Raw genomic sequence first — 26,223 nt, 5'->3', positions numbered from 1 at the left:
GCCAGGGCTGAACGTGTGTTTGTCGAGTGGCCGAGTCGCTTTGGAATGGATGGTGGTCAGGTGATAGTGGTTGACGGGTAGCAAGGTAAGCGCGGTACTGTATTTCCGAGAGCCCAATGGATCAGTTTGCGCCATCTGTCGAGTAGTGATGAGCTTCAATTCAACCGATTAGCTAAGTGGAGCGGAGTGCCGAGGGGTTAATGGAGATTACCAGTTAATACTAAATGGTCGGGGCTAAGGACAATAGACCCGTATTAGACCCGAGCGGATGTCAAACCACGTGCTTGCTCCGTCCCGATCTTTTGATTCCTTTTGATTGCCGGTGACGACTGTTGTACGTGATTCATGATGTGCCCTTCCCTTCCCTCTGCTGCTCTAATGCCATTTTCTCCAGTCACAGGAATATGTAGGTTTATAAACGGCGACTTCTTGGAACCTCAAACCTCGTCTCGACCTTGCCTTCTTGCTTTCTTGTTGCAGCTCACAGCTCACAGCTCACAGCTCACCATCTGGTCCCATCATCTTGTCGACCAATACATGATCCTTAGGATACAGCCCTTCTGAGCTTCGGCGCCACTCCACTCCGCTCCACCACTACCCCACATCCCACACCCCACACCCCACCCAAATACATCCCGTCATCTCCCCATCGTAACAGACACGATGACGTTCAAATCTTTCCCCCTCAGCAGCGACATGGTCTCGGTCTCGGACGAGGACTACAACGGCATCTCTGGTGGTGAGTTTGAGGGTTTGGACATTGCCTTGAGTTGGACCTTCGGTTGTCTCGGTTGCCTCGCCTGCATAACTCTAGCTGACAACAAGCACACCGCATCCTCCTCCAGATCACGGCCCAGATCCACCGCCTCGACGCGAGCCATAACACTATCGGCACGAGGGGCGCCGTCTCGCTGTTTGATGGCCTCGCGAGTGCACGCAGGCGCTTCTCGAGTCTTCCTGGCGCAGAGCTATGGGGCATGACTGAGATCAATGTCGCGCGCAACGAGATTGGAGACGACGGATTCGCAAGCGCAATGTACTACGTCTCAAAGGACCAGGCAATGCGCTCGCTGTTCATGCAGGCCAACGAGGTTACTGTGAGTGTCTCTTGTTGGGGAGCTGGAGCTGGAGCTGGGGAGAGGCTGGGAACTGCCAGCTTGACGAGGCCCATGCGGCCTATGCATGCCAGGGTCTGGGGGCTCTTGGGGGTATGGGCGTCGCTATTCCTGTGTGTCTCGGTTGTTTGTGGCAGGCGTACGCTGTGTCGATGACGGTGACGCACAACAACTGCGACGTCATATCGTCCGGAACAATTCTGCAAGTCAGTGGCTGACCCCACCCAGCTCGAGGCTATTGCCGACACTGTCGTCGAGCGCATCAACGCGTCCAACCTCCGCAAGCTCTCTCTCACGAGCAACCCCCTCTCCCCCGATGCGGTGAACAGACTCTTCGCCCAGCTCAACACACCCCATCTCCGCGAACTGCATCTGAGCATCTGCGACCTGCCGCCATCGTGCGTGCCAGCCATTGTCGAGTTCCTGCGCTCGCCGCGCTCCCAGAAACTCGGCGTGCTGGAACTCAACGCCAACGCCCTGGGTCGTCTGGGCGTCACAGCCATCCTCGACGCCGTCGAGTCGGCAAACTACTCGGTCTACCGCATTGGCCTGAGCGCCAACAATCCTGTGCCTGCGCGCTCCAGCTCGGGAAGCGACAGCGAGAACGAGGACGTGTGGCGCGAAACACACGGGGTGTGGGAGAGCGACGTCGCGATGAACCCTGACGACCCCCGCTCCATGAGCAACCAGATCAACAACCGCCTGCCGACGCTGCAGAGCCGTAACGCCGAGCTCGGGCGGCGCGTGCGTGGTGCTGCGAGCCGCGCTATCGCGCCCCTCCGCATGATCGTGAACGCGCGCGCACCGACCGATACCGAGACGGCGCAGCGGGTTCTTGCTGATGTCGCGCCTGACGCAGCCCCACCACCCCACTTCCCACTCCTCGAGCTACCGCCTGAGGTACAGCTCGTCATTGCCCGCCATTCGAGCCAGGATGCCGACGCCCTCGCCGATGACCAGTGGGCACGCCTCGTCGGCCACGCCAAGGACACCACGAGCCTCAGCAAGATGGCTACGCGCATGAAGCGCGCACAGCAGTCGGTCCAGTTCGGTGACGCACGCAATTACAGGGAACAGGCAGTGCGCGAAGCTTGGCTCGGCGAGATGGGCTGCGAGTGGTGGGAGCTCGAGGACCAGCGTTACTGGGATCGCCTGTACCGCCGCGCACCGAGTCGCCGGCGCGGCATCAGTCCCAATGGGCATCCGGACGCCATGCTCCCCAAGGGGACGTAGGTGGAGAGACGACATACCACGATCGACACTAGCATACATCTGTACCTGTACCATACTTCCCATGTGACTAATACTGGACTGTGGGGCGCGGGTGAGGCTCACATCACTGACCTTCGAACCGTCGTAAGCGCGCACGCAAGCCTCGTCGCCATCTTATCGGTTCCCCTGCTGATCCCCGTTCGCATCGCTGAGGCTTCACCGACCCAGTTGATCACCGCACATACCCACGATCCCTGCCGCCGCAGCTGAGGGATGTCCGTATGTGTGGAAAGAAAAGGTGCCAGCCCGCTTACGCAGATTGGTCTTCCACTCACCTCACGACTTACCTATACCTACGGTACTCGGTTGGCTCATGATGAAGAGAGCTGCCGGGACAGGAGCTGTTCTCAGAACGCTCTCAGACACCAATTCCGACACCTTCAATGTGCCACCAAGTGGCTCCCTGGCCGTGACCGCAGTCGGGAATGTGCAACAGCCGAGTTCTTCCTATGGGCGTAATCGGCTAGTAGAATACACCGGCGTGCTTGTCCGTCGTTGAGGGTACGGCCTGCTGTCCAGTATTTAAGCGCCTCCTGGTCTGTGATGATGGTAATGGGCCCTGGGCCTTGGCAGTAGATGCGGAAGTGGGCGAGAGGGTCTACAATAGTCAGCAATTCCTTGTCGTGAATCGCGTAACGTCGTTCGTGTTGATTACATTTACGCGAGTGGAAGGCTACTGGTTGCCGTTGGCCTTTTGATCCAGAGGGTTGAGTTAGGGATGCGCCTAAATATGCTGAAGCATCGGTTTCAATGTAAACGGGTAAGGCTGGGTTAACACTTTCGTGTCCTCACCAAGAACTGTGGATAGCGGTGGGGAGTCGAAGGTGCCCGGAGATGCTCCGGCGGAGGAACGTGGGTGCTCAGGATGCGGCGTTGGGTTGACAGAGGAGTGAGGTACGTAGTGTGATGGGTTAGACACGTAGTAATCGTCCAGTAAGTCGATGCTGTCTATTAACTCGAGTGCGTTCACTATCTTGTTGTAGAAAATGCTCGTATTCGGGTCGTAGATTCGGACCTTGTAACGATGAGGCTGGGTAAACTTGAGATCCCGTACGTATTCGAGGACCTTAACGAAGCGATGTGGTGGGGGTTCATTGTGGTGGCGTCCGACATATTTGCGTAATTGCGAGACGTTGAACTGGTTGGTACTCTTACGGGATAAGAATTCTGGTAATTCAAGGGAATAAGCATTTGGTGCGATGGCGGCTTTGATGGTAAAGGGGCCGTGCCAGCGGTGTGCAAACCGTTTGCGGGTACAGTACGTGTCTTGTCGAGGTCGAAGTTGCCAAGGTCGACCCGCCAAACGCGCCAGTCCATGGCTTGTTTTGACGGATGAGGGTGCGTCTGGCAACGTCTTCGATCGCGCCGCAGGAGGGAAAACGGCTTTGAGTAGGAGACCAGTGAGGAACATCGCCCCGAGAGGAAGACGCCGAGAATCTGATCCAATGGGTTCCAAAGCGATAGTGGCGGAGGTGGCGTGGGAAGATAAGGCGGGTCGGATCGGTCAGCGCTACACCTTACACCATTTCTCCGCGAGGTCCGCACAGCGCGAGGGGACAGCTTTGAGCCACTCGCCGAAGGCACCTTGATTTGTTCCGCGTTCGAAAGCGACTCGAACGGGAGGTGCGGAAGCGAGCACCCAAGGACAAGTGCGGTACGGGAAGCACACCAAGGTTGTCCGGCATTCCTGATCGTGCTTCGCAACAGTGCGAGTTGTTTTCTCAGCTGTTCATTTGCCGATGGTACCCTTCGTTGGCCTGTCACGACGGACATGTGCTGCCTGGAATACAAATTGGTGGGCGAGTTGCGTTGCATGACAAATATTCAACAAAACGAGGCCTGGTGTCTTGCTGGATTGCACCTGCCTGTCGAGAGGGTCGCGCCTCGCCTGCCGGAGAAGGTTTGTGACCTTCCTTTGGCCGTCCGCCTTTGTAAACTATGGTCAAGTTCGACTCTGCAATTCATCAAACATCATTTGGGAGTCTTGTGAGTAATGGCAATATATGGAGGCGTGGCCCTCGGTGTAGAGATCAGTGGGTGCCTCATTGTCGCTCACCGACGAGGTGGGAAGTCGCCTCGATCCGCGAAGGAGAAGCTCGACGCGGTACTCGTCGTCAGTGCCCTCTGACATAAGAGCAGTCGGCCGAGGACTACTGGGATTGCGATGGTGAGAGGCACGGATGTCGGTCTTTCCGTTGAGCGTGATCGGGGCGGCGCTGACTATCCTTGTTGTCCACAACGGGTTGAATGAAGAGTGCATGACGCCGATGATTGACAATGGCCGTGTTCCATCTTCTCGAGCGTCGAGCAACAGACGCACCTTGCTTGCGGTACCTGGTATCCGGTATCCGGACCTATCCAAGGCATGCCGCAATTGAGTTCGACCCGGTGCCTTGGGAAGATAAGGCGGTGCAGCGGTGAGTAACGTTCCTTTGTGCAAGCCGGATTGTGCAGTACGACTCTTATGAGGTGAGCTTGTGAGCGACATGCAGCTCGGGTATCAAACGCAGCCAATACGGCGAGGCCAGCGCCTGGCTCGAGCTCGGATTGAAATAGGATGCAGATCGGATATACATGTATGCCGACAATGGACTCGGAATTTGTTCACAAGTGTACAGAGGCAGAGGCAGAGGGAGAGCAGCGTTAACGTGTTGACAAGCTGACAAGGAGATGTCTTGGTGAGATTGCTGAGAATTGAGGATCTCAATGTAAGCAATTGTGAGGGACAATTTGGGCAAGTCAAGTGGGCAAATGGACAAATGGACAAATGGACAAGAATAAGATTCTGATGGACTGATGGACGGCGCTTGGGGTTTATGATCGACACTGCCAAGACAATAATAGATGGCTTACGTAACCTTTATTCGTGAGCTGATAGACCCCAAGCGTTTTGGGTCAAGCTCATTGTCTACTACTGTACTACCCGGAAGTACTTTGTAATGGGTTACTTTGGACTGTTTGGGTGGCGTTACCAAAGGTTACCCGCGTCTCGACGTTTGTTATTCACGCCTGACCCAACTTAGGCCATCCTACGCCATTCCACGCTCACACATCCTACCTTCCTCATACCCATACAGTACAGTACAGTACAGTAATACTCTTCAACATCTATTCTATTGTCTCCTTCCACTCTTGATCATGCCCACATCCTCAACATGATAACCCATTTCCCTCTCCCATCACCACCAGCCTCCCCAACCTTCGGCGCAGCTGACGCCTCCCCGCTCGGCGACTACTTGGCCGGTACGTCCACTGCCGCTCGTGCCATCGCACCCCTTTATCCACAAAGGGGTCTCTCCCCTTTTTGCCCACCCTCCATCCACTAACGCTGTAGAGGCTGAGCGGTCGTTCGACGCCCCACCACCCATCGACAATACGATCAGGCGAAGACGACCACGGTCCCGGGAACGCATCTCGCCACTTGCCCACGACCGTTGGCGCTTGCCAGAATCGCAACAACCCATGTCCGACAATGAGAACGCCGAGGCAGGTCCCAGCCGCCTTGCTCCACCCGCGAGGATAGAGTCGCCGCCGCGAGACGAGTTCGCCGAGCGCTTCAAGTACCTCGTTGCATCGAGCGGACTCTTGGAGCGGACGCAGATCGCGAGTCTGGGAACAGCGGACATGGATGTCACACCCTCCAAAGCGCCTTGCCCATCACGTTCGGACGCAGATACGCACCTGGCGGCCGGGTTACAAGGGCTGCTTCGGTGGGACATAATCGCTGCCCTCGCAGCCGTCATGGCTGGCCTCGTGTACATATTGGGGCCGTCAGCCAGCCTCATTCCTGGCACAGCGATGGCCACAGGTATTGCGCTGTACGCCCGGAAGCTCGTGAGTGGTTCCGCGCATCTCGCTCTGACGTCAAAGGCCGAAACGCCCTCTGAATCCGAAGAGGAAGACGAGGAAGAAGGCGCAGGTCGCGAAATCTCACCCGAGCGCCTCTGCGAAGACACAACTGGGCGCGCGCGTGTGATGCGGGGGTTGGAGGGCCTGCTTGATGAGTCCAAGGCACTCGACCAGGCAGTTCTCGCGGCTCTCCAGATCCTTGCGCCGCGCCCCGATGATACCGACCACGCGCACGAGCTGCGCATTGCGCTGCACCGACTGTTCGAGGACATGACGGACAGCCTCGCGACGGCGACGTCGTCATTGACAACCATGTGCGACCGGACCAAACTGGCTGTCCTGAGCGACATGTACGATGTTCAGCTAGTGGGTGGGCAGCGGAGACGGCGCGGGTCAAGCAGCGACGACGACGGTACAAGTCCGTCGGCAATACACAAGCACAACCGCCCAAGAGCGGGATCGTCTGGCCCCATCTCGCCGCCTGCACAGCTCCCTCTGTCCATGCTGTCGCCAACTGCACTGCGCATGAGGACTCCGCTCCGCGGCCTCGGGGCATCACCTCTCGACGCGAACGACAGGTTCACAAAGCTGCCCAGCCGCGCCTCCCCGAGGTTAGGCCGCACGAGCTTCAGCCAGGATTGGAATTCTCGCCCACGGAACTTTCGGCTAGAGGCGGAGATACGCTCGGACGGTGAGGAGGGGAGCGACAGCGTGCTGTCGGGCACGTCAACCGAGAGTAGCTGCATGCCGGCGTCGATACCCGACGACAGGCTGCTCTCGCCTCCTTTGACGTCAAAGGGACTTCCCTTTACACACAAGCGTGCCTCGCCGCTCGTCCAGACGCTCGCGCGGCTAGAGATGCCCGAATGGTCAAGACAGCCGCCTACTCCCCAGTTCCCGTCCATGAGCATGAGCCCCAGCCAGTCGCCTTTCCGTCGGTCACTTCAGGACATTGCATACATACCATCTCCACCAGTGTCGAGCCACGAGAAGGCACAGAGTCTGGCAGTGGCTCGGGCGACGACCTCCATGTCCAGTGACAAGCGCCGGTCATTACAATCCCCATTGAACTCGTACCCCACCACCGACTATACACGAGACGACGTTTCGTTAGCCGTCAGCTCGAACCTCACGCGCGCCCGATCGCTCCCTCACTCTGACACGGCCCGCGTGCGATCTGGCGCGTCTTCTTTGCGCTCGTCACCTGGGAGTAACACCACACGCCCTGATAGTCCAAGCGGCCTGAAGCGTCTGTCCCTGCTCTCGGACCGGACCCGACCCAGCATATCGAACTCGCCTGGGTCAAAGCGGAGCTCACTCCTCTTCCCCGATGCAATGGCGCGGGACACGTCCACTCTCGGGTATGGCCGCTCGCCGCTTCGTCCACCACCTGTCCAGAGAGTCGCTTCCATCTCGCCGCTCACGCTCGGTGGGTTGCGGGCCTCGCGCCTTGGCGTGCACCTCAAGCGGCGGCGAATGGCGTGCTGCTTACTGGGGCTGCGTTTCCGCGAGCCCGAAGAGAGTGGGTACTGGGACGAGGTGGATCTCGTGTTGCGAGGCATCATGGACACTATGTCTGAGGCATTAGCCCGCCTAGAGGTGTTACGTGCGGACGCGGAACGCGACACTGCCGCGATCCAGGCGATCGCTGCCGCAGCGTCGCGGGCGTTCCCAGCCACGCCACCCCCAAAGCGTGCACTCCCCTCCCTCCTCAGGAATCCCGACTTTGCACCTCGCGATAGCGCAGAGCAAACGCTCCTCAGCAGCATGGACGACCTGCAGCGCCTGCTCGTGCGGGTATGGGCACGGACCGACGATGTACGCGCCCTCGTGGTCGACGGTGAGACGGACTTCTCGATGGTGTGGGCCGAGATGCGCAATGACATCGGCAATATGCTCCGCCACGTCGACCGGAACCGCCTACGCCTTGAGGCGGAGACAGACGTTGATGACCGCGAGCGAGAGGAGACGCCCGTCCCATCGCACATCCCGGATTTTGCTCGTTCATGGGCTGAGCCAGAATCCGGTCCGGGCCCCGAGGAGATTGAGCGTCTCGTCGAGGAGGAGGACGAAGCAGACATTGTGACTGAACTCCCACCTGCTGGGGTCGACGAAGTGTTCGAGGCGCACATCCCCGCCGCCGCGCCACGTGCGCGCTCCGCCCTCTCCCGTGAAGAGCGTATTCAACTGCAGAGAGAGGCCCGGGCGCGGGGCATGACGATGGCGCAGCTCGAGGGCTCCAAGGACCCAGCGCGGGCGGCCGAAATCCAGCGGCAACTCGCGGCAGAGCGGCTCCGGGTGGTGAGCGGAGAGATGGTGCAGGAGCTGCAAGGTATGTTTGGGGCGATCCGGCGTCGCAAGGGGATGGACGAGGGGGAGGATGAGTAGTTTGTCTGTATACTTGCATCTGTCCATATCGGCCATACGTGCATAGCACCATCAGCATGGAGAGTTGATGCCCATCAGCATGGAGAGTTGATCAACTTGGTGGTGGATTGAGCCTACGGCTAAACCGCTCTCTGTTTGGCACCCTCGGCCATGAGCGGCGTGGAGGAGGCCGATTCTGAGTAAGGCGGAAGCAAATTCGGGTGTGAGGAATCCGGTTATGGTTAGTTTGGGTGGCATTGAGTGATGACCTACTAAGCCAGGCATGGCATGGGTGGGTGGCATGGGTGGGTGAGAAATGACGCGACTGGTCCAACTGAGCCAACCGGCCCACCTTCCTTAACCTTCCTCGCCCCCTCCCCTACCCTCCCCTCAAGTGTTCCATCCCTCCTATCTCGCTGTCTCTCTCTCCATTACTCTCCTCTTGCTCGCCACCACAAGAACAACTCTCAACAACAATCAAAATGGTCAAGGTACGTCACTCCCTCCACCCCCATCCACACTCCTTACCTCTCCCTCTGATTCGCACGGCACATTGCCGGACGGGTACACGTTCATCAGATCCTCAGATTGGGTGCTGACGCCATGCGACTTAATGCCTCATACTGCGATATATGCCTCTATTCCTCTTTGTATCATCCAGGCTATCGCTGTCCTCAAGGGTGACTCCAAGGTCACTGGCACCATCACCTTCACCCAGGCCGCCGAGGGTGGACCCGTCTCCGTCACTGGCACCGTGAGTTTGTGGGAAGCATGACGTGCTCGCCAGGCTGGCAGCCTGGGGTCCGTCTATTCGGCGCCAGCTCCAATCAACATTGACAACTGGCCAAAGCTGGTCGGGCGAGCATGTCTTCGTCCTTGCTTCTGCTCACTAATCCCAGATCACGGGCCTTGACGCCAACGCCCAGCGTGGTTTCCACATCCACCAGTTCGGTGACCTCTCGTCGGGCTGCACCTCGGCTGGCGCCCACTTCAACCCCCACGGCAAGAACCATGGTGGCCCCACCGACACTGAGCGCCACGTCGGTGACCTCGGCAACGTCAAGACTGACGGCTCGGGCAACGTCAACGTCAACATCCAGGACTCTGAGATCTCGCTCCTTGGCCCCTACTCGATCCTTGGCCGCTCGCTCGTCGTCCACGCTGGCGAGGACGACCTCGGCAAGGGTGGCCACGCCGACTCGCTCAAGACTGGTAACGCCGGCGGCCGTGCTGCCTGCGGTGTCATGTGAGTGTTCAACTACTGCTACTAGATACGCTAGAGTAAAAGCTGACGGACAGCGGCATCTCGGACGCCTAGATGTTATCCGTCCGTATCTGAGAAGGAATCTGATGTGAAATGTTGAAGTACTGTGGTGGTCAACGAAGGCAAGATGGGCCGGGGCACAGGCGTGGGCTTGTGTGGGCCTCAGCGTGGGAGTGGCAGGGATCTTGAGCGCAAGTCAGCACCAGACGATTGTTCAGTGCATCCAACGAGGCATCGAGCCGGCAGAGAGCAGGACTGGGCTTCATCGCGCTATCCCAATCTGCCTGAATGATCTGGCTGTTCGGGACAGTAGTCACCGAGGGTACGCTCGGTAGAGTTGGGCTCGATGAGGGGATGTGGTCGTCGATGGACCTCCCGCTTGCACAATCGTGAAGCCGACCTGGGGGAGGGTGACTTTGGACTGTATGAGAGGCTCTTATCCGCCACCTTTGAGGAGTGAAGTGGGAAGAGAGGTGAAGAGTGAGACAGGGATGAGTGACGAGGGAGACACAGGCAAACCAAGTAGTCTGCACCCCAGCCCAACCATGGCAAACAATACCTCGGCCATCGCCTCTGTATGCGGCAATAGTTCACTTACACACAAGTCACCTTGTTCCTCAACCAGCCCTCCGCCTTGCAATCCTTCCCACCCGTCTGTCAATGGGTATGCATGAGATGAGATGTGTCTATCCTCCTCTACTCCTTGGGCTCCTTTACCTCGGCGTCCCGCCACGTCGTGAGTACATTACCCATAACGGTTGCCGGCGCGTCCTCTGCGTAAATCTTGAGACGCTCCAGACGGCGGTCCCGGAACGTGTTCTTTGGCAACATGCCCGACACGGCTTTACGGATAATCTAACGTCAGTCTGGCCTTTCCAACAAGACTCACCTCCTCAGGCCGCCGCTCGCGGACTCGCGTGATAGGAACAAACTTCTCGCCGCCCATGAACCCCGAGTGCTGGAAGTACGTCTTGTCCGTCGCCTTGTTACCTGTCAGGCGGACACCGAGGGCGTTGGACACGACGACATAGTCTCCCGCGTCGACTGGTGTCAGCTCACAGCTCACAAACACGCGGCAATTGCGTGGACTCACCAGCTGGGTCGTAGGTCGGCTTGTGCTTGCCCATGAGGACCCATGCGATGCGGCTGGCAAGGTTACCCAAGACACGGTCCTGGGCACTCGTGTGGTGCCACACGCGCGAGAGGGCGAGCGCGGTCTGGTGTCAGCTACGCGTGAAGGGACAGATGTGCCAAGAGAGGGCGGTTGAAGAGGAGGGAGAGGATAGAGCGACGGAGAATGGAGAGACGTAGCGAGGCGGTAAAGCAGGAAGAAGAGGCGTCCGAGGCAGAAAATGGCGAGTGGGGTAGGGGGAGGGGCGCGGTATCCGACAGGTCGAGCTGCCCAACGCTGCAGGACAGTTGGAACAAAACCGAAGGAAGGTTGAAGCAAGGCGACAGGATGGCGAGCAAGACGATGACGGCGGCGGCTGGTCTGGACAGCCCCTGGGAAAAGGCCCCCCAACCGCTGCAACTAATCCCCATCGCCGGACGTGACTGCACACCGCTCACGCGTTGCCAGGATATCGTTCGGCCGTGTCGGTCATGTCTCGTCGAGTTCGAAGTCGGAAGTCGCGTGCTGTCCTTCTCCACTCCCGAGGATCCGCGCGCTCTCCGAGCCGCTGTCGCGGACTCTCCTAACCGTCGTGCCTCAGTGACGACGCAGTACCCACCTTTCCCCTTGTTGCGGACATGGTTGATGGTGTTGAGATGAGGAGTGGTCGTGATCTCGAAGTTGGATGGCAAGAGCGGGAGCAAAATGGAAAAATCCGGGCTGGTTTCGGTGGTGGTGGAGGTTCTGTCTTCGGTCTCCATCCCATCAGAGCGGGTCCCGTCAGGAAGTAACTGGAAAAGGATGCTGTCACAGCAGCATGTATGCTCCAGTTTGTCGGACTGCTTCGTCTATGGAAAGGAGTGCGGAGCATCCTGTGCTAGAATACTGAGCCTCATAGCGGGTGAGGCATTGCTGGAAGAAGCTGCTCTACTTTCGCTCTGGCCCCTCGCGCCCAACCCTCGGCGGTCAGCAGCCAGTGTGCTGCCGCCACTCTGTGCAAACACACCCACCCCAGGACACACAAATACCCGATACATAAGCCTGCAACTGAGCTCTTCATATTGCCGGCGTGTCTATGGCCGCGCCTCTCCTAAAATTGCACCTAAAATTGCACCTCGCGCAACGGCTCAGCCTTGATCTCCGAGTAATCGAGGCTGCTATCCTTGTCTTCGTCTACTTCGCCGACGAACACGCTGGGATGAGCGGGGCGCAAGGGAAGCGGACAAGAGCGAGGGCAATCGGACAACAGGCAGATAAACAGACGAGCAACACTGTTGCAGTTTGTCCGCAGCGAGCGCAGTCGCTAATCACGCAGGGCGCGGTTCGTACCCATGCAGAGACGCTACTCACATGTTATCTCCCTTGATCATGTAGAGGCCGAGGGGGACCATCTCGACGCCACGGTCCGGTGCATACTCGCGCTCAACACTGTCCGAGAGGATGATGTTGCTGTGGTTGTCGTTGCCCTTGAGCTTGCCCTGCGGTTAGCTCTTGTAAGACGGATCGAGCTAGTATGGGAGAGATGGCATGAGCAGCGGGAGGAGGGAGATGATGGGGATGGGGATGGGGGTGGGGATGGGGATGGGGATGGGGATGGGGATGGGGATGGGGATGGGGATGGGGATGGGGATGGGGATGGGGATGGGGATGGGGATGGGGATTGAGGGGGATGTGTTCGAGGAAGGAGAGGTAGAGGTTGAGCCAGCAGGAGGCGGAGAAGAGAGAAGGAAAGAGGACAGCACAGGTAGGGTTACGCAAGCGTAGGCACCGAGTGACCCGCCAGCCGTTCCCAACACAGGCGCAGATGACCCAGGACGCGCAAACACACCCGGTGGCAGCGAGAAAGGTCTGCGGACCAAGCGACGTTCCGAGTTAGGTTGGACAACATTGTAGCTCACGCGCTGCACAAGAGACATGGAAAAGTATACCATCTCCCGGCACTGACTCACGACAATAACGCGCCCGTCGAAGAGGACGACCTGAACGAGTTCTGTGGTCAGCTCATCGAAGTAAGACGGCAGCTGGGGAGGCGTGAAGCACTCACGGTCACGGAAGCCGTCGAGGGCCGACATGGCACCAGATGTCTGGCGCGGACTGTCGCGATCGGAAGGAGATGATAGGAGCCGCGATGCGGTAAAAGGATAATGCGGATGAGTGTGTTGTTGTGTAATGCTAATCTTGTTGGCGGCGATGAGGTAGTTCTGAAGATGGAGCGGAAGCAAATCCGTCCACGCGCCTGACTTCTACCCAGCGCCATTCCCCCATTCCCTCCATCTCTCATATCTCCCTTCTAGCTTCTAGGTAGGTGCCTGCGCTCAGCCACTCGGCTGGAACTAGTTGCTCTCTAATAGAATCCGGATGCCATAATGCTAAATGAACAACAGCCGCTCGCTCCCACATCAAGGAACCCCGCTATAGCACGACACATTTCTTGCTATTCTTCTTGACCATGCGCGTCACAGCGGCTCCCTTGCGCAAGCTCTCGCGGATGGCCGTGTCAAACACCTCCTTGACGCCCTGGCCCTCCTTGGCTGAGCACTCGAGATAGCGCCGCGCTCCAATCTCCTTGGCCACCTTCTCGCCCTCGGCAGAGGTCACTGGCGTCACGCCCTGCGCGGCCATGAGGCTCTTTGTCGTCGGATCGTTTCGCAGGTCAGTTTTCGTGCAGATGAGGAGGAGGGGAACGCCTTCGCAGAAGTGCGACATCTCGGGGTACCACTGGGTGTGAGCAGGGAAGGGTGATGGGGAGTAGGGAAGTAGGAGCCTTGGAAGGGGAAAAGGCGGCCTGGGTCGGGATCGGGAGCAACAAGCGTCGCGTCACGAATTGATGTTAACCCTCGCGGGCGACCAACTGACGGAGGGGAGGATAGAGGTGCCTCTGGTCATATGCAGCAACGACTGGTGAGTGCGAAGAGACCGAACCTGCCCAACGCTGTGGCGCCACACCCCACTCACCTTGTCATACACGTTCTCCAGACTTGGCCTGTGGTTGCACGCGAACACGACGAGAATCACGTCCGTGTCATTGTACGACAGCGGCCGGAGACGGTCAAAGTCTTCCTGCCCAGCCGTGTCCCACAACGCCATCTCAATCGTCTTTCCCGGGTCGGTAGGATGTGGCACCATGGTGACGAGGTTCTCGAAGACGGTAGGCACGTATTCCTGCTATCAGCTGGATAACGAGACGGCACACCTCGGGGAAGCGGTTCTCGGCGTACACGGTCAGGAGACACGTCTTACCGCAGCCTGGTGTGAGTGATAGCGCGTGATAGCGCGTGGTAAGGGGGAGCTCACCGCCATCGCCGACGACGACGAGTTTGCGCTTTAGGTCGGGGCGGCGGGTCGCGTCGATCTGGAGTTAGACATGGAGAGACATAGGACGTGGAGATAGCGATGCCGACTGGTAGGAGGGGCCAAACAACTCAACAACTCAACAACTCACCGACATGGCGCCAGAGACAGGTTACAGAGGAGGATGGTGGGTAAAAGAGTCGGCTTGGGGTGTCTAGGATGTTCGTTGATCGAGTGTTGGGATGGAACTCAAGAAGATGAATAAGATGAGAGGAGAGGAGTGTAGCTCAGCGTATGGGCGTGTTGATGAGGGAGGGTTAGAAGGACGTGTTGATGGATGGGCGCTTTGGTCAGGGTCAGGGTGACTTGTGTAACATGTTTCTCACCCAAAGGTAGCCGACCTGTTGAATGTTTGCCTCCGCACACCCCACCCCAAAAAGCAGTCACGCTCGGTACCCAGATACTATGTAGCATACAAATGGTCCCTTGATAAACAAAGTCAATCTTCTCACGCACGCGCCAACCACCTTGGTTCCAGACAAAGCCTGTTAAGTGGCATGACGCAATTGGGGCCCTGTGTCGCTCATGTCAACTTGTCATATCTATCTCCTATCTCCTCTTGAAACGCGTTGAATGTCGCGGCGTGTTTCTTGAGAATGTCAGCGCACCGTGGCTGTCAGAATTATGATCCAATACCAACGTCTTCGTCTTCACACCTCGTCCCCTTGAACTCAAGAGAGCAGATCACTTTGAATTGGTAGGTATTCTTCTGGGCTTGGATGCCGACGTAGATCTTTGACCGTCCATATGGTTCCCACATGCCAACGCCCTCCTCATGTCTTCTTGCAGTGTCTTTCAGAAGCCTTCACTCACCCCTTGTTACATCTCTCATTCTCTCTCAAGTCATATGCTTCACTCCTCACTCTCTGTCTTGTGAATTTGCTCTCATCCTTCTCCTCCGGTCCCCCCCTTCATTAACCCCTCCCCTCTCAAACCTTTGTATCCCCTTCCTCTCTCTCGTGTTTCAACACTCTCTCCTCTCTTCCCTTCCTCTGCATCCTTCTCTGGCATTCTCGCAGCTCAACTCGCTTCACGCTTCAGGCGGAGTGGGATGGCGGTGCTGTGGCGCCATCCAATCTCCGCCACGACCCTCCTTCAATCGCGCCACTGCCACCAGGTGCCATCACACAACTCTCCCTTCATACTGTCACCTACCCCGAAACCACAACGTCTCGTTTGGGCACCGCCCTCCCCTCCAACTGGGCGTAACTGCGCGAGGAGTGGGGTCGGCCGCCACTGCGATTCAGGTCACTCGAATATTGCCTCAACCACAGCTGGCGCTGTCGTCACGTGTGACCTCGATCTTCACTGCAGCTCTGCAGCCGCACTTGCTTGGCCAGATTACTCCTTCTGAGTAATCTGGCCAAGCGAGTCGCCTACACCTACACCCCGGTGGCGGTCTCCACTTCATCAACCTCGTCCAGACGCCAGGCGATGCAGATGATGATCTCCTTTCGCTTCCAACTCCAAGCTTCCAGGTCGACGTCCCGTCGACTTCTACTGACCCAGACCAACGGCACCGATCTTGCCGAGTCTCCGTCCTTCCTCTCCTCTCTTCTTTAGCCTGCATCCATAACCAGTCATCCCTACATGCGTCAGTCACCCCAGGCCAAAATTCGCCAAAGTGGTAGCAAGAATCAAAAACTAATCGAAGTAGCCTCGCGCGGGGGTCGAACCCGCGACCGTCGGTTCTTCATAACCCGAGGATTTCTAAAAGACCGAAGCTCTAAACCGACTGAGCTAGCGAGGCTAGGACTTCGCGAGTGCCTTGTTCTTCCGTTGCTATTTGACTTACTGTAATCCAATCTGATTCGCTGGTGTCTGCCCAACATGCATCCGTCCCTTGTCTCATCAATGAGTTCCAGTATCTCTAGAATGTCCGTGTCTCATCTCTATAGCGCATCCCTATATAGCGCAGACGATACAACCGTACTCTCCTACGCCGAAGTAAACGTCGCTCGCGTCCAGCGCACAAGCTCGCGTAACTCGTCCCACTGCCTCTCCACCGTGCCCTTCTCGCCTTTTGAGCAGGCGTCGACAAACTTCTTGGCCTCGACGGGTTGCGGACACAGTGCGTGCCGCCTCATCCGGCTGAACCAGTGGCGTTAGGGAGTGGGGGGGAGGGTGGGTTTGTGATGGAGGGGGAGGGGGAGGGGGAGGGGGAGATGGAGGGGGAAAGACGCACTACTTCGAGTTGAATGGGTCCCCCTCGCGCCGGTGTACGAGGGCGTGCATCAGGTCGGCAGTCGGCTCGCCTTCGTCGACCTGCACGATATCGTGGCAGGCATAAATGTCGTCGTTGGCGAGGTGGAGGGCTGGGTTTAACGACAAGACAATGAGCTCACCAGCCACGACGTAACGGTGTTCTGGGAGGGCCGCAATGTGTTGCTTCAGAGTTGCGTCCCATGGTTTCTCTGGCTCGAGAGGAGGGAGGTCACGCGCGAAGAGCTGGATCACTACTTCTTCAGTCTTCATTGTGTGTAGGCAGCGCGAGGGGTGGATGACGAGGACGAGGTTAAGAGGAGGATGTTAAGAGGAGAATGTTAAGAGGAGGGAGGGGATGGAAGGCAGTGAGACGACAAGTGTACCGAGTGCCGAGTAGTGTAGAGGTCTGCGCGTCGCGCACATGACGCTGCGAGGAGGCGCCTGTGGCTATCCGGCAAGGTCGGGCCGGAGGTGACCAACATTCCAACATCGTCATTAAGTGATGGATCGCTTGGCACCCGGACGAATCCAAGTAGAAACCGCAGGATGGCAACAATGCATGGTACAAAACCAAAGTTCAAGCCTATGGCGCAAGGGTGGGTATGGAGGAGGAGGCCAGACAGCTTAAACTGTCCCAGGCCGCTCAACTTACAGCGGCCGCCCGTCCATGACCTCGGCGTGGAAGTCATAGTCGTCGTGGCAGGCCTGCGCAAAGTCCGTCTCGCCAATGAGCGCGTGCATGCTCGACACGAACGCTTCGATCTCGCACAGCCCGTCGCGGTCCTTCTTGCACCCATTGATACCGGTCAACGGGACAGGTGCGTCGTTGAGGATGATGCGTACGAAGCGACCCTTGTCAGTCGGCTCGGGCGTTTCGTCAGCGCCTTCGTCGTCGTCATCATCGCGCTTGTCGAACCGAGTCTCGACAGTCTCTTCATCATCGGCCGGCTTGAACGGCCACCAGCTCGGCTTGTCGTCTTCGTCCGCCGACGCCTTTCTGTGCGCCGCACACGAGAGCACCTGCACTTGCAAGTTGGTGGCGAACGGAGCAAACTTAGAGGACACGAAGGGCCAGTCCTTCGGGATGTGGTCAAGAGGAGGCGGTCCTTGCGACGCAAAGGTCGTCAGGTTCAGCGTTGGAAGCACTGCGGTCAGCTTCGACAGGGCTCATTTAGCTCACGCTGCGCGAAAGTCGTGTCGTGGGTGAAGTCCACGTAGAGCGGGTCGCTGACGGGGAAGTGGATGTCGTTGTGCAGCGTCGAGTTGACCGACGAGTTGAACTGCGTGAGCGGCGTGTGCGTCAGGCGCGCCGTGAGCTCCTGCATCCAGCCCAGGCCCTCGGCACGCGCGACGGGTGCGCCGAACGACGCCGCGTACCACCAGAAGATGTCGTTGCGGTACTGGTATCCGCGCCACTCCTTCTCGGTGAAGAGCGAGCAGAACGCCGAGTGACCGAGCGCGACCGTCTCGTACGGGCACATGTCCATCTGCGGTTAGTCACGAAATGTAAGATAAGGTACTCACCATGTTGATGACGTCGTGCAGCGAGAGCTCGTAGCCCTTCATGTACTCCTGGAGCCGCTTGTGCGCGTTCCTGAGGAACACCTTGTCCCACTCGGCAATCTTTGCGCGCACAAGAGGGTAGACCTTGAGGTCGTTAGGGCAGGAGTGGTATGGTGCGAGTGACGAGTTGAACCCGGGCCACTCAATCATGACCTCAAGGTTGTACTGGTCCTCGGCCGGGATACCAAAGAAGCCTGCTGTCAGCGCTTCATTTTCAAGCCGAGCTTACCTGCAGCGAAGTTCTGGGCAGAGCGCAGCATGCGGTCCTGGGTCTCGGTGCGGAACACGGGGAGGCGGTCCTTCATCCGGTCCAGCAGGAAGCCATACTTAACGCGCGCGGCCACACCGAGGTTGTCTACTGTCAGTTACCATACACGTTCGCAAGCTCACAGAGCTGGCTACGGCCGAAGGGGGTGAGCAGCTCAGCGCCGAGTTTGTATTCCCAGTCGTTGAGGAAGGAGAGCGCGCCAGACGCATTCCACTTGCCACCCTTCTTCAGGCGCTCCGACAGGCCAGCGGGGCCCATAGGATTAGACGTAGGGTAGCGCGCACCGTGGCGCTGCAGCCAGTGCATCTCCTCGAGCTCGCAATGGTCCGGGATGGCCTGGCTCGACTTCTTGAGCCCGTGGCTCTTGACAGAGCGGTACGGGCTCAAGTTTCCCCAGTGGCGCATCATGTCGAAATCCTCGCGGTCCGTGGAAGGCCTAATGAGAGGTGCCACGCCACTGTACAGCGGGAACGCCGGCGCCGTGACGACGAGTGCAGCCCTGGAGGTCAGCGTGTTTCAGGAGCCTGTGGCGGTGGCGCCGAGGGATGGAATGGGTACTCACTCCAGGCCGGTCGGCGTCGGTCCAGCGTATCCGATACTGCTGTCAGCTCATCAACTTGGGAACCAAGCTCACTCAGTAGGGAAGTGCTTGTTGTCGTTGAGGCCAACCACGTCGCCGAACATTGTGTCTGCCCAGCTCTTGACTGGTCCAGGAATGTTGTCCTCGATCGCACTCAGGTCGCCCCCATTCTTCTTATAGTACACGGCACTGCCGGCGAAGCAGAGGAGCACGAACGCGACGCTGACGCCGAGGCAGAGGAACGGGAAACGGCGACGGCGCTGCTGGCGCCGCTTAGAGTTGGCAGGGGACGGGGAAGGCTGGCGCTCATGGTCCTCATACCGAGGAAGGAGGGGCTCGTTGTCGCGCGCACCGAGCTCGTACTCTTCGGCGGCGACCACGTCCTCTGGCTTGTCGCGGTACGACATTGTGGAAGGAAGGTGGGATGTGCGGTTGTGAGGAACGCGGGAAGTGTTCTTGGCGGTTGCTATTGTGACAGGGGTACTGCCTCAAAGAGTGGGGCAGTCGGAAACGTCGTCGGCAACCAGGCACTTCCGCATGGACATTGGTTTAATCTCCGGCCATCCAATGTCGGGGGTTGAATGACGGCGACGGAGGCCGCAAAACGACTCACCTAACATATCCCGAGACATGCTCCGCCGGCTCCCAGGACTCTCGCGCCCTCTCGCGGCGCCCTTGCGGACGACTGCCCGCGCCCCCGCTCTCGGAGGGGTGCGGCATGCGAGCAGCGGCACGACGCATCCCCGGCGCTGGATTGCATCGTCCCTCATCATCGGGACAGTCGCCCTCCTCGGCTCAGTGTACTATTACGACTCGCGGAGTGTCGCACACGAGCACGTCGTCATGCCTGTTGTGCGCGCAATCGCCGACCCCGAGCAGGGTCACAAGCTCGCGGTCAAGGTGCTCTCTGCGCCGTCGTGGGCGCGGCCCATGGACATGGGCGTCGATGGGCCAGCCCTCAAGGCCGAGCTGATGGGCATGCCGCTCGTCAACCCCATCGGTATTGCTGCTGGGTTCGACAAGGATGCGCAGTGCATTGACGGATTGTTCGACATTGGATTCGCGTACGTCGAGGTGGGGAGTATTTGCCCTCAGCCTCAGAGCGGAAACCCTCTCCCCCGCTTCTTCCGACTCGAGGAGGACGACGCCGCCATTAACCGGTACGGCTTCAACTCGCTCGGACACGGCCAGGCTCTCGGTCAGCTCCGCAAGCGTCTCGTCTCCTTCGCGGGTGACCACCCCGAGCTCTTCCCCAACGGCTCGCTCACCCCGCCTGCCGGCCTCCCCCGCTCGCTGCGCCCCGGGCACATCCTCGCCGTCAACCTCGGCAAGAACAAGACGTCGCCTGCCGACTCTGACGACGACTACATCCGCGGCGTGCGCACGCTGGGTCCCTACGCCGACGTCGTCGTGATCAACATCTCGTCGCCGAACACGCCGGGCCTGCGCGCTCTACAGAGCCGCGAGCCGCTCGAGCGCCTCCTCCGTGGGGTTGTGGCTGAGCGCGACGCTATCGCTGTCGACGGTCTCCCCAAGGTTGCCGTCAAGGTCACCTGTGACCTGAGCGAGGATGAGCTCGCCGACGTCGCCAGCGCAGTGCGCACGACTGGCGTCGACGGCGTCATTGTCTCCAACACGACCCTCCGCCGCGAGGAGCTCGGCCTGCAGTCCGGTGAGTCAGACGTAACTTTTTGCTGACGGCAGAAAACGCTGGCGAGGTCGGTGGTCTCTCAGGCCGCCCGCTGTTCCCGTACGCGCTTGCGGCGCTCAAGACGCTGCGGCCTCTCCTCCCGCCCAACGTGCCGATCATCGGCGCTGGCGGCGTGTGGGACGGAGAGGACGCGCTTGCCATGGCCCGTGCCGGTGCCGCCATGGTTCAGGTCTACACGGCTTTCGGATACCGTGGGGTGGGCACGCCGCGCCTGCTCAAGGATGAGATCAAGCACGACCTTGTGCCGGGTGCAAGCTGGGAGAAGCAGGTTGGCGCCGACTACGGAGGTGTCGCGGGCATGCGGTGGGACGCGTCGCGAGTGGCTGCTGAGGGCGCCAAGCTGCGCGCTGAGGCACACGAGCTCGGCAACGTGCTGAGTGAGATCAGGGACAAGATGCACACGCATCGCCTCCACGAGAAGGACCCCGACCACCTCGCTGCCGTGAATGCTGCCACCCTGGCTGCTGACGGCACAAGCCTCCCTATTGACGCTGTGCGTGGGCTCGCGCAGCTCGCCGTCGTTGAGACGGCCGTGGGTGTCGATGTTGTCGAGGCCGTCGAGGCTGCTCCTATTGTTGTGGCTACTGTTGTCGTCGCCGCGCCTGCCGACCAGACAGCCACGCCAGCGGTGGTCGTGGCCCAGAAGGTGGAGCCCTCCAAACCCAAGGACGCTTTCACGGAGCAGGTGCATTCGGGCAACCGCCGCTTGGTGTAGATAGCAAAACAATGTATCTGAAGGCATATGCATCCTATGCACGGGAGCGGGTGTCGAAAAGTCGTACCCAACAAACGCCTTTGTCAGTTTCCAATTTTACCTCACAAAAAAAACACTACATCCCCTATCGTAACACAGGCCGTGGATTGACCTTGTTCTGTATCCCCAACATACCACAGAACGCCTCCGTCTGGGGGTTGGTGTACCACTGTCCAGGGTCGCCGCCTGGGTACGGCGGAGCTGTTGGCCAGAACTGCTGCACGCGGCCGACCTCGATTTTGTCCGCACTCTCCCAGTCGAGCGGTGCGCAGTGCGGCAATGGGTCCGACTCGCTCTTCGGATCCCCGTTGGGCTCCTCCTCCTCCTCCGGCAGTCCAGCTGCAGCGCGCTCAGCCGCACTCTCACGCCGCTCTAGCGCGTCAAATTCGGCGTTCATGTCCGCCATGAAGTCGTCCTCGACCAGCTCTTCGGGCACAAGCACGCCCTCCCCGTTAATCCGCACGAGCTCGTCCGCCACAAGGGCCTCCTGCTCCACTCTTGGCGGTAGGGAAGCCCCATACACTTCCAGGCTCAGGTAGGGGTGGAGAGCGCGCGTAATGGCCAGCCAGTGCGGGTCGTACATCAAGCGCGGCGGCGAATGCTCGTGCGGTGCGGGGATGTCGAGGAACTGGGTCAGCTTCAATAAGCACAAACAGCTTACTTGGATGAACTCCTTGCCGTGACCACATTTGTCTAGTGCTAGGAAGCGGGTCGTTGTAGGTCCTGTTCGCTTGGCTGATGATGATGGCCCTGCAGCGGTAGATTTTGTGGAAGAGCCCTGCGCTGAAGGTTCCGGTTCACTTGGGGTTGGGCTCATTGCCAGGGCAGCGTCCAATTCGTCTTCCAACTCGTCGTCCGAGAGCGAAACCGCAATCCCATCTGGGTTGGCGGTGCCTCCCTCGTCGTCCGAAATGGCAATCTCGTCGGGGTTGACGACAGTCTTGGCCGCGGCTTTTGATGGTGGTGCGTTGTCGTCATCAGAGATGGCAATCTCGTCGGGGTTAACGACAGTCTTGGCCGCGGCTTTGGATGGTGGTGCGTCGTCGTCATCAGAGATGGCAATCTCATCAGGGTTCGACACATGTTTTGTTGGTGATGCGGCGCCGTCGTCGTCCGAGATTACGATCTCATCGGGGTTGGCGTGTCTCCCACCCACGTCGACATCATCGTACACCGACTCCCTGCGATCCACCTCGACAAGATCCGCAACCTCGACCTTCTCCAACTCCTTCCGCACTTCCTTGACCTCATTGGCCGCCTTTGCCTCCCAGTCCTTGCTGTGCTCGTACATCGCAGCAAACTTGACGTGCAAGTGTGCCGCGAACCAGTAATCCGGCTGGATCTTCTTCATGAGCTCGAGCAGTGGCGGCGACCCGAGTGTGTTATTCTCCACCTATTGTCAGCTAAACCACTGTTATCAGCTTACCTCGGCGCGGAAGAACTTCTTCCGCTGCAACAGCGCGCGCGTGTTCCCGTGATGCGCGATACCGATGGGCCAGTCATGGCTCATGAAGACGGTCGGAACGCCCGAGGGAAGGTGTGACAGCTTCTCCACGTCGTATTTCCTCGTATGGTACACGCTTCGCAGCGTCGACGGCGTATATGGCACCTTCTCAAAGTGGCCTGGTGTCAGCTCGCATTAGGGTTGATCAGCTCACCCTTGCGGTAATCGTGCTCCTTGTAGATTCCGCTCGAACCAACGATCCGGAGTCCGTTGACCATGACGCTCCCAGCGCATCCTAGGTAGTAGATGTTCGGTGCGAGCCAGCCTCCATGATACAACTCCCACATGTAATTGCTCGCCTCGTGATTACCCCCAATTACGATGGTGAGCACGGGCGCAACCCTCACACCAGAGTAGTACTCGTGGAATGTGCCAAGGGCATGGTATTTGGGAGGTACGGCCAAGCTAGCAAAGTCGTGCTTGTTCCGCAGGGCCTGGAAGTCGCCACATAGCAAGAGAAGGTCGACTGTCTCCCCCTTGCGGCGCGTGTACTCGCCCACGGTATCATAGATAGCCGAGAGGCTGCCGTGGCTGCAGCCTTGTACGGCGACCTGATGTCAGCTCGCTCACAACGTATTAGCTCACGCGCATAGTTCTTGGATTTTGGTTGGTATTATGGGTGTTCGTGATGGCCGATCACCTGGTGCTAACAACATTCAGTTGGGTGGCGGCGGGATCAAATCCCCACGTGTAGTGACCAAAGGAAAAGTCCATCTTCGACGTCTCTCACCTCATCTCGCCTCAACACACCATGTTCACAGCCCTCCGCGCACCATCAACCAGCGCTGCCCGCGCGTTCTCGACCTCGGCGTTGCGGGGAGCACCAAAGAGCGGCAAGGCCAGTGAGTCGGCGTGATCGACGGAGCGGCTTTCGTTCAAGATGCGCACAGTTGGCCTTCCCCGCTAGTGGCAGCTGCCTCCTATCTTGAGCTGCTTTGTCGACTGCTTTCAGCTGCCATATTCGTACTGGAGCTGACCCCAGTCGTATCGTCGCTCCAGGCCGGTGCCAAGATGGACGGCCTGTCGGTGTTCAAGGACGTACCAGACCCGATTGCGCTGCCCGAGGACGAGTACCCGAAGTGGCTGTGGACGCTGCTCGACCAGCCCAAGGGGGTCCCAGTTACCAAGGCGGGAGAGCGCAACTTTATGGCGGAGCGCAAGGAGATGCGTAACAGGTGAGTGCGGCGTCGAGCGATGTGGGGGAGTACAGAGTGAGCGAGGCTTGAGACTCTGGGTGGACAAATCGAGCGCGGAGATGGTTCTCGAGGTGATGACTATCGAGGCAATGGATGGCGACGGGAGTCGTGGCATAGGAGCAGTCTGCGCTGCTCCCCATCTCGAGGAACAGTCACACAAGAAGAAGCACCAGGCTCCACCTCATCCTTCTGTCATCCATCCAACCCACCGCAGCTCAACATGGCCTGATTCAGCTGACACGCAGGAACAGGGCAAGCATCAAGGCGACCAACTTTATGAAGACTACATAATTGCATGCATCACCCATCACGACTCGGCACGATTTCGGTGTGGCTGTGTGGAACTGTGGAGAAGGGGCCAAGGAGGGGTGTTGTCTGCCGAGTTGCTCTCGCGCGTTTGCAGCGAGTCAAGGACAGGTTCTGGGCATACTCAGTGACGGATCAACCGACCAGTTGCCATGAAACTGACTGCGCCTCGGGTTGTTCCTGGACAGCTACTGCTCCTACCTACCCCTTCCGTTGGGCCAAGCCGACCGTCAGTGGAACCCAGTTGGACCGTCACAGCCATCCTCATAACGGAACGAGCCCGGCGTGCCCCTACTAGTCGCGTACAAGAGTAACGTCTCCGCGTTCGCAACTTGCAGTGTTTGCTCGAGCAGGGCCTATGACTGAGCATTACCAGGCCTCTCCGCAGGATGTCAATGCTTTTTCACCCAATACCTGACGTGAGCATTACAGCTCCATGCGTCCACACATTATCTGTCCACGCACTCCATGCTTCTACCATCTCTCCGTTCTCTCTTCCTCTTTCTATCTGTCTATCTCTCTTCTTCCTCTGTAGGCACTTCACGTGGCCAGACCCATCAATAGATCAAAAGACGACCGCGTCATCGGACGTCCCCGATCGGCCCGAGCCGTGACTTGCCGGCCACGAAGCCATAAATATCCCTTTGCCCATCGCCCATCTCCACACCTCCATCTCCCTCATCAATCTCAACACCTCAAACAATGGCAATATCTCCACCAGACTACGTGACCCAAGACCGGGGTCTGATTATCGAGAACCGGCACGCCATCCATGCGGCGATCACCAACGCCTCGGGGAGGCTACTCTATGCCGTCGGCGACCCCACCCGCCTCACCCTAATCCGCTCAGCCGCCAAGCCGGCTCAGAGCGTGGCCGTGCTCGAAGCGCTAGCCTCTCCTTCTCCGGACTCAACACTTCCTCCAGACTTTACCCTTTCGGACGAAGACGTCGCACTCATGTCCGCGTCTCACTCTTCCGAAGAAGCGCACTTGGACCACGCGCGCGCCCTCCTCCGTCGAGGAGGCAACTCGCCTTCTGACTTAAAGTGCGGAGGCCATCCCGCCATTTCTCCGGCCGTTAATGAGAGATGGATTAGGGAAGGGATAGTACCGGAGGGAATCCACAATAACTGCTCGGGCAAACATGCGGGCATGCTTGCAGCGTCTCGAGCCCTCGCCTCGGACGGGTACCATCTCCCCATCCACCCGATCCAAGTCCAGGTCAAGGAGGTGGTTGAAGACCTTGTTGGCGGACTTGGAGAAGTGAAATGGGCGGTGGACGGCTGTAACCTCCCAGCCCCAGCAATGCCCCTCACCTCCCTTGCGACAATGTACGCTTCCTTTGCGTCTGCCGACCCCTCTTCCCCTCAAGCAAGAGAGAGGCATATGGCCAGAGTGTTCGGGGCGATGCACGAGCACCCCTTCCTCGTCTCTGGGACGGGACGGTTCTGTGCCGCTATCGCCTCGATTCCCGGCGTCGTTGGCAAGGTTGGGGCCGATGCTTGTTATGGTGTTGGAATTCGGGGGGAAGGAATTGGAATCGCGGTCAAGGTCGAAGATGGGAACATGGATATTCTCTGGGCCACCGTCGCGGAGATTATGGAACGGTTGGGGGTCGGGACGGCGGAGGAACGACGGGCGATGGACAAGTTCCACAGGATCGAGAGACGGAACACGGCGGGGATCAAGATAGGAGAAGTGGCTTTCCCTTTTGTACTCCGCGACATGAGGGAGGCTTAGCCTGTAGCTTGTAGTCGCGCAGATGCTCTGTGTGAGGTATATTAGGCGTAATGGCTCATTAGGATTC

At 58.8% G+C, this 26,223-nt stretch overlaps 12 protein-coding genes across 12 annotated transcripts; 6 read left to right on the top strand and 6 right to left on the bottom strand.

Moving 5' to 3' along the window:
- Positions 1–663: 663 nt before the first annotated feature.
- Positions 664–2,348, top strand: CcaverHIS019_0110550 (uncharacterized protein; the record flags this gene model as incomplete). Its single annotated transcript, XM_060596629.1, has 3 exons — positions 664–739; positions 826–1,097; positions 1,344–2,348. 3 exons carry the CDS (start codon positions 664–666, stop codon positions 2,346–2,348), a joined length of 1,353 nt encoding a protein of 450 aa, XP_060453603.1.
- Positions 2,349–5,542: 3,194 nt separating this feature from the next.
- Positions 5,543–8,624, top strand: CcaverHIS019_0110540 (uncharacterized protein; the record flags this gene model as incomplete). Its single annotated transcript, XM_060596628.1, has 3 exons — positions 5,543–5,630; positions 5,722–6,221; positions 6,258–8,624. The coding sequence occupies 3 exons, from the start codon at positions 5,543–5,545 to the stop codon at positions 8,622–8,624; spliced, it is 2,955 nt and encodes a 984-aa protein (XP_060453602.1).
- A 461-nt stretch (positions 8,625–9,085) lies between these two features.
- On the top strand, positions 9,086–9,921 carry sod1 (uncharacterized protein; the record flags this gene model as incomplete). Its single annotated transcript, XM_060596627.1, has 4 exons — positions 9,086–9,094; positions 9,265–9,357; positions 9,503–9,849; positions 9,903–9,921. The coding sequence occupies 4 exons, from the start codon at positions 9,086–9,088 to the stop codon at positions 9,919–9,921; spliced, it is 468 nt and encodes a 155-aa protein (XP_060453601.1).
- Positions 9,922–10,563: 642 nt separating this feature from the next.
- On the bottom strand, positions 10,564–11,618 carry MRPL23 (uncharacterized protein; the record flags this gene model as incomplete). The annotated part of the gene is made up of 4 exons (XM_060596626.1): positions 10,564–10,722; positions 10,757–10,911; positions 10,961–11,084; positions 11,598–11,618. 4 exons carry the CDS (start codon positions 11,616–11,618, stop codon positions 10,564–10,566), a joined length of 459 nt encoding a protein of 152 aa, XP_060453600.1.
- Positions 11,619–12,080: 462 nt separating this feature from the next.
- Positions 12,081–13,050, bottom strand: lsm8 (uncharacterized protein; the record flags this gene model as incomplete). The annotated part of the gene is made up of 4 exons (XM_060596625.1): positions 12,081–12,171; positions 12,329–12,456; positions 12,928–12,968; positions 13,023–13,050. The coding sequence occupies 4 exons, from the start codon at positions 13,048–13,050 to the stop codon at positions 12,081–12,083; spliced, it is 288 nt and encodes a 95-aa protein (XP_060453599.1).
- A 340-nt stretch (positions 13,051–13,390) lies between these two features.
- On the bottom strand, positions 13,391–14,426 carry rho4 (uncharacterized protein; the record flags this gene model as incomplete). Its single annotated transcript, XM_060596624.1, has 5 exons — positions 13,391–13,696; positions 13,934–14,140; positions 14,172–14,224; positions 14,273–14,330; positions 14,421–14,426. 5 exons carry the CDS (start codon positions 14,424–14,426, stop codon positions 13,391–13,393), a joined length of 630 nt encoding a protein of 209 aa, XP_060453598.1.
- A 2,087-nt stretch (positions 14,427–16,513) lies between these two features.
- CcaverHIS019_0110490 (uncharacterized protein) lies at positions 16,514–16,804 on the bottom strand (the record flags this gene model as incomplete). The annotated part of the gene is made up of 2 exons (XM_060596622.1): positions 16,514–16,644; positions 16,675–16,804. The coding sequence occupies 2 exons, from the start codon at positions 16,802–16,804 to the stop codon at positions 16,514–16,516; spliced, it is 261 nt and encodes an 86-aa protein (XP_060453597.1).
- A 378-nt stretch (positions 16,805–17,182) lies between these two features.
- On the bottom strand, positions 17,183–19,352 carry CcaverHIS019_0110480 (uncharacterized protein; the record flags this gene model as incomplete). The annotated part of the gene is made up of 7 exons (XM_060596621.1): positions 17,183–17,679; positions 17,715–18,021; positions 18,059–18,291; positions 18,327–18,452; positions 18,488–18,864; positions 18,928–18,963; positions 19,000–19,352. The coding sequence occupies 7 exons, from the start codon at positions 19,350–19,352 to the stop codon at positions 17,183–17,185; spliced, it is 1,929 nt and encodes a 642-aa protein (XP_060453596.1).
- A 223-nt stretch (positions 19,353–19,575) lies between these two features.
- URA9 (uncharacterized protein) lies at positions 19,576–21,371 on the top strand (the record flags this gene model as incomplete). The annotated part of the gene is made up of 2 exons (XM_060596620.1): positions 19,576–20,617; positions 20,650–21,371. The coding sequence occupies 2 exons, from the start codon at positions 19,576–19,578 to the stop codon at positions 21,369–21,371; spliced, it is 1,764 nt and encodes a 587-aa protein (XP_060453595.1).
- A 124-nt stretch (positions 21,372–21,495) lies between these two features.
- DBR1 (uncharacterized protein) lies at positions 21,496–23,505 on the bottom strand (the record flags this gene model as incomplete). The annotated part of the gene is made up of 5 exons (XM_060596619.1): positions 21,496–22,038; positions 22,072–22,803; positions 22,837–23,033; positions 23,069–23,465; positions 23,500–23,505. The coding sequence occupies 5 exons, from the start codon at positions 23,503–23,505 to the stop codon at positions 21,496–21,498; spliced, it is 1,875 nt and encodes a 624-aa protein (XP_060453594.1).
- Positions 23,506–23,665: 160 nt separating this feature from the next.
- CcaverHIS019_0110450 (uncharacterized protein) lies at positions 23,666–24,401 on the top strand (the record flags this gene model as incomplete). The annotated part of the gene is made up of 3 exons (XM_060596618.1): positions 23,666–23,756; positions 23,897–24,089; positions 24,356–24,401. 3 exons carry the CDS (start codon positions 23,666–23,668, stop codon positions 24,399–24,401), a joined length of 330 nt encoding a protein of 109 aa, XP_060453593.1.
- A 717-nt stretch (positions 24,402–25,118) lies between these two features.
- CcaverHIS019_0110440 (uncharacterized protein) lies at positions 25,119–26,156 on the top strand (the record flags this gene model as incomplete). Its single annotated transcript, XM_060596617.1, has 1 exon — positions 25,119–26,156. One exon carries the CDS (start codon positions 25,119–25,121, stop codon positions 26,154–26,156), a length of 1,038 nt encoding a protein of 345 aa, XP_060453592.1.
- Positions 26,157–26,223: the final 67 nt, after the last annotated feature.

The sequence above is a fragment of the Cutaneotrichosporon cavernicola genome, assembly GCF_030864355.1.
Source record: "Cutaneotrichosporon cavernicola HIS019 DNA, chromosome: 1".
Taxonomy (NCBI): Eukaryota; Fungi; Basidiomycota; class Tremellomycetes; order Trichosporonales; family Trichosporonaceae; genus Cutaneotrichosporon; species Cutaneotrichosporon cavernicola.
Note: the sequence above shows the minus strand (reverse complement) of the source record. Positions and strands in the feature narration are given on the sequence as shown.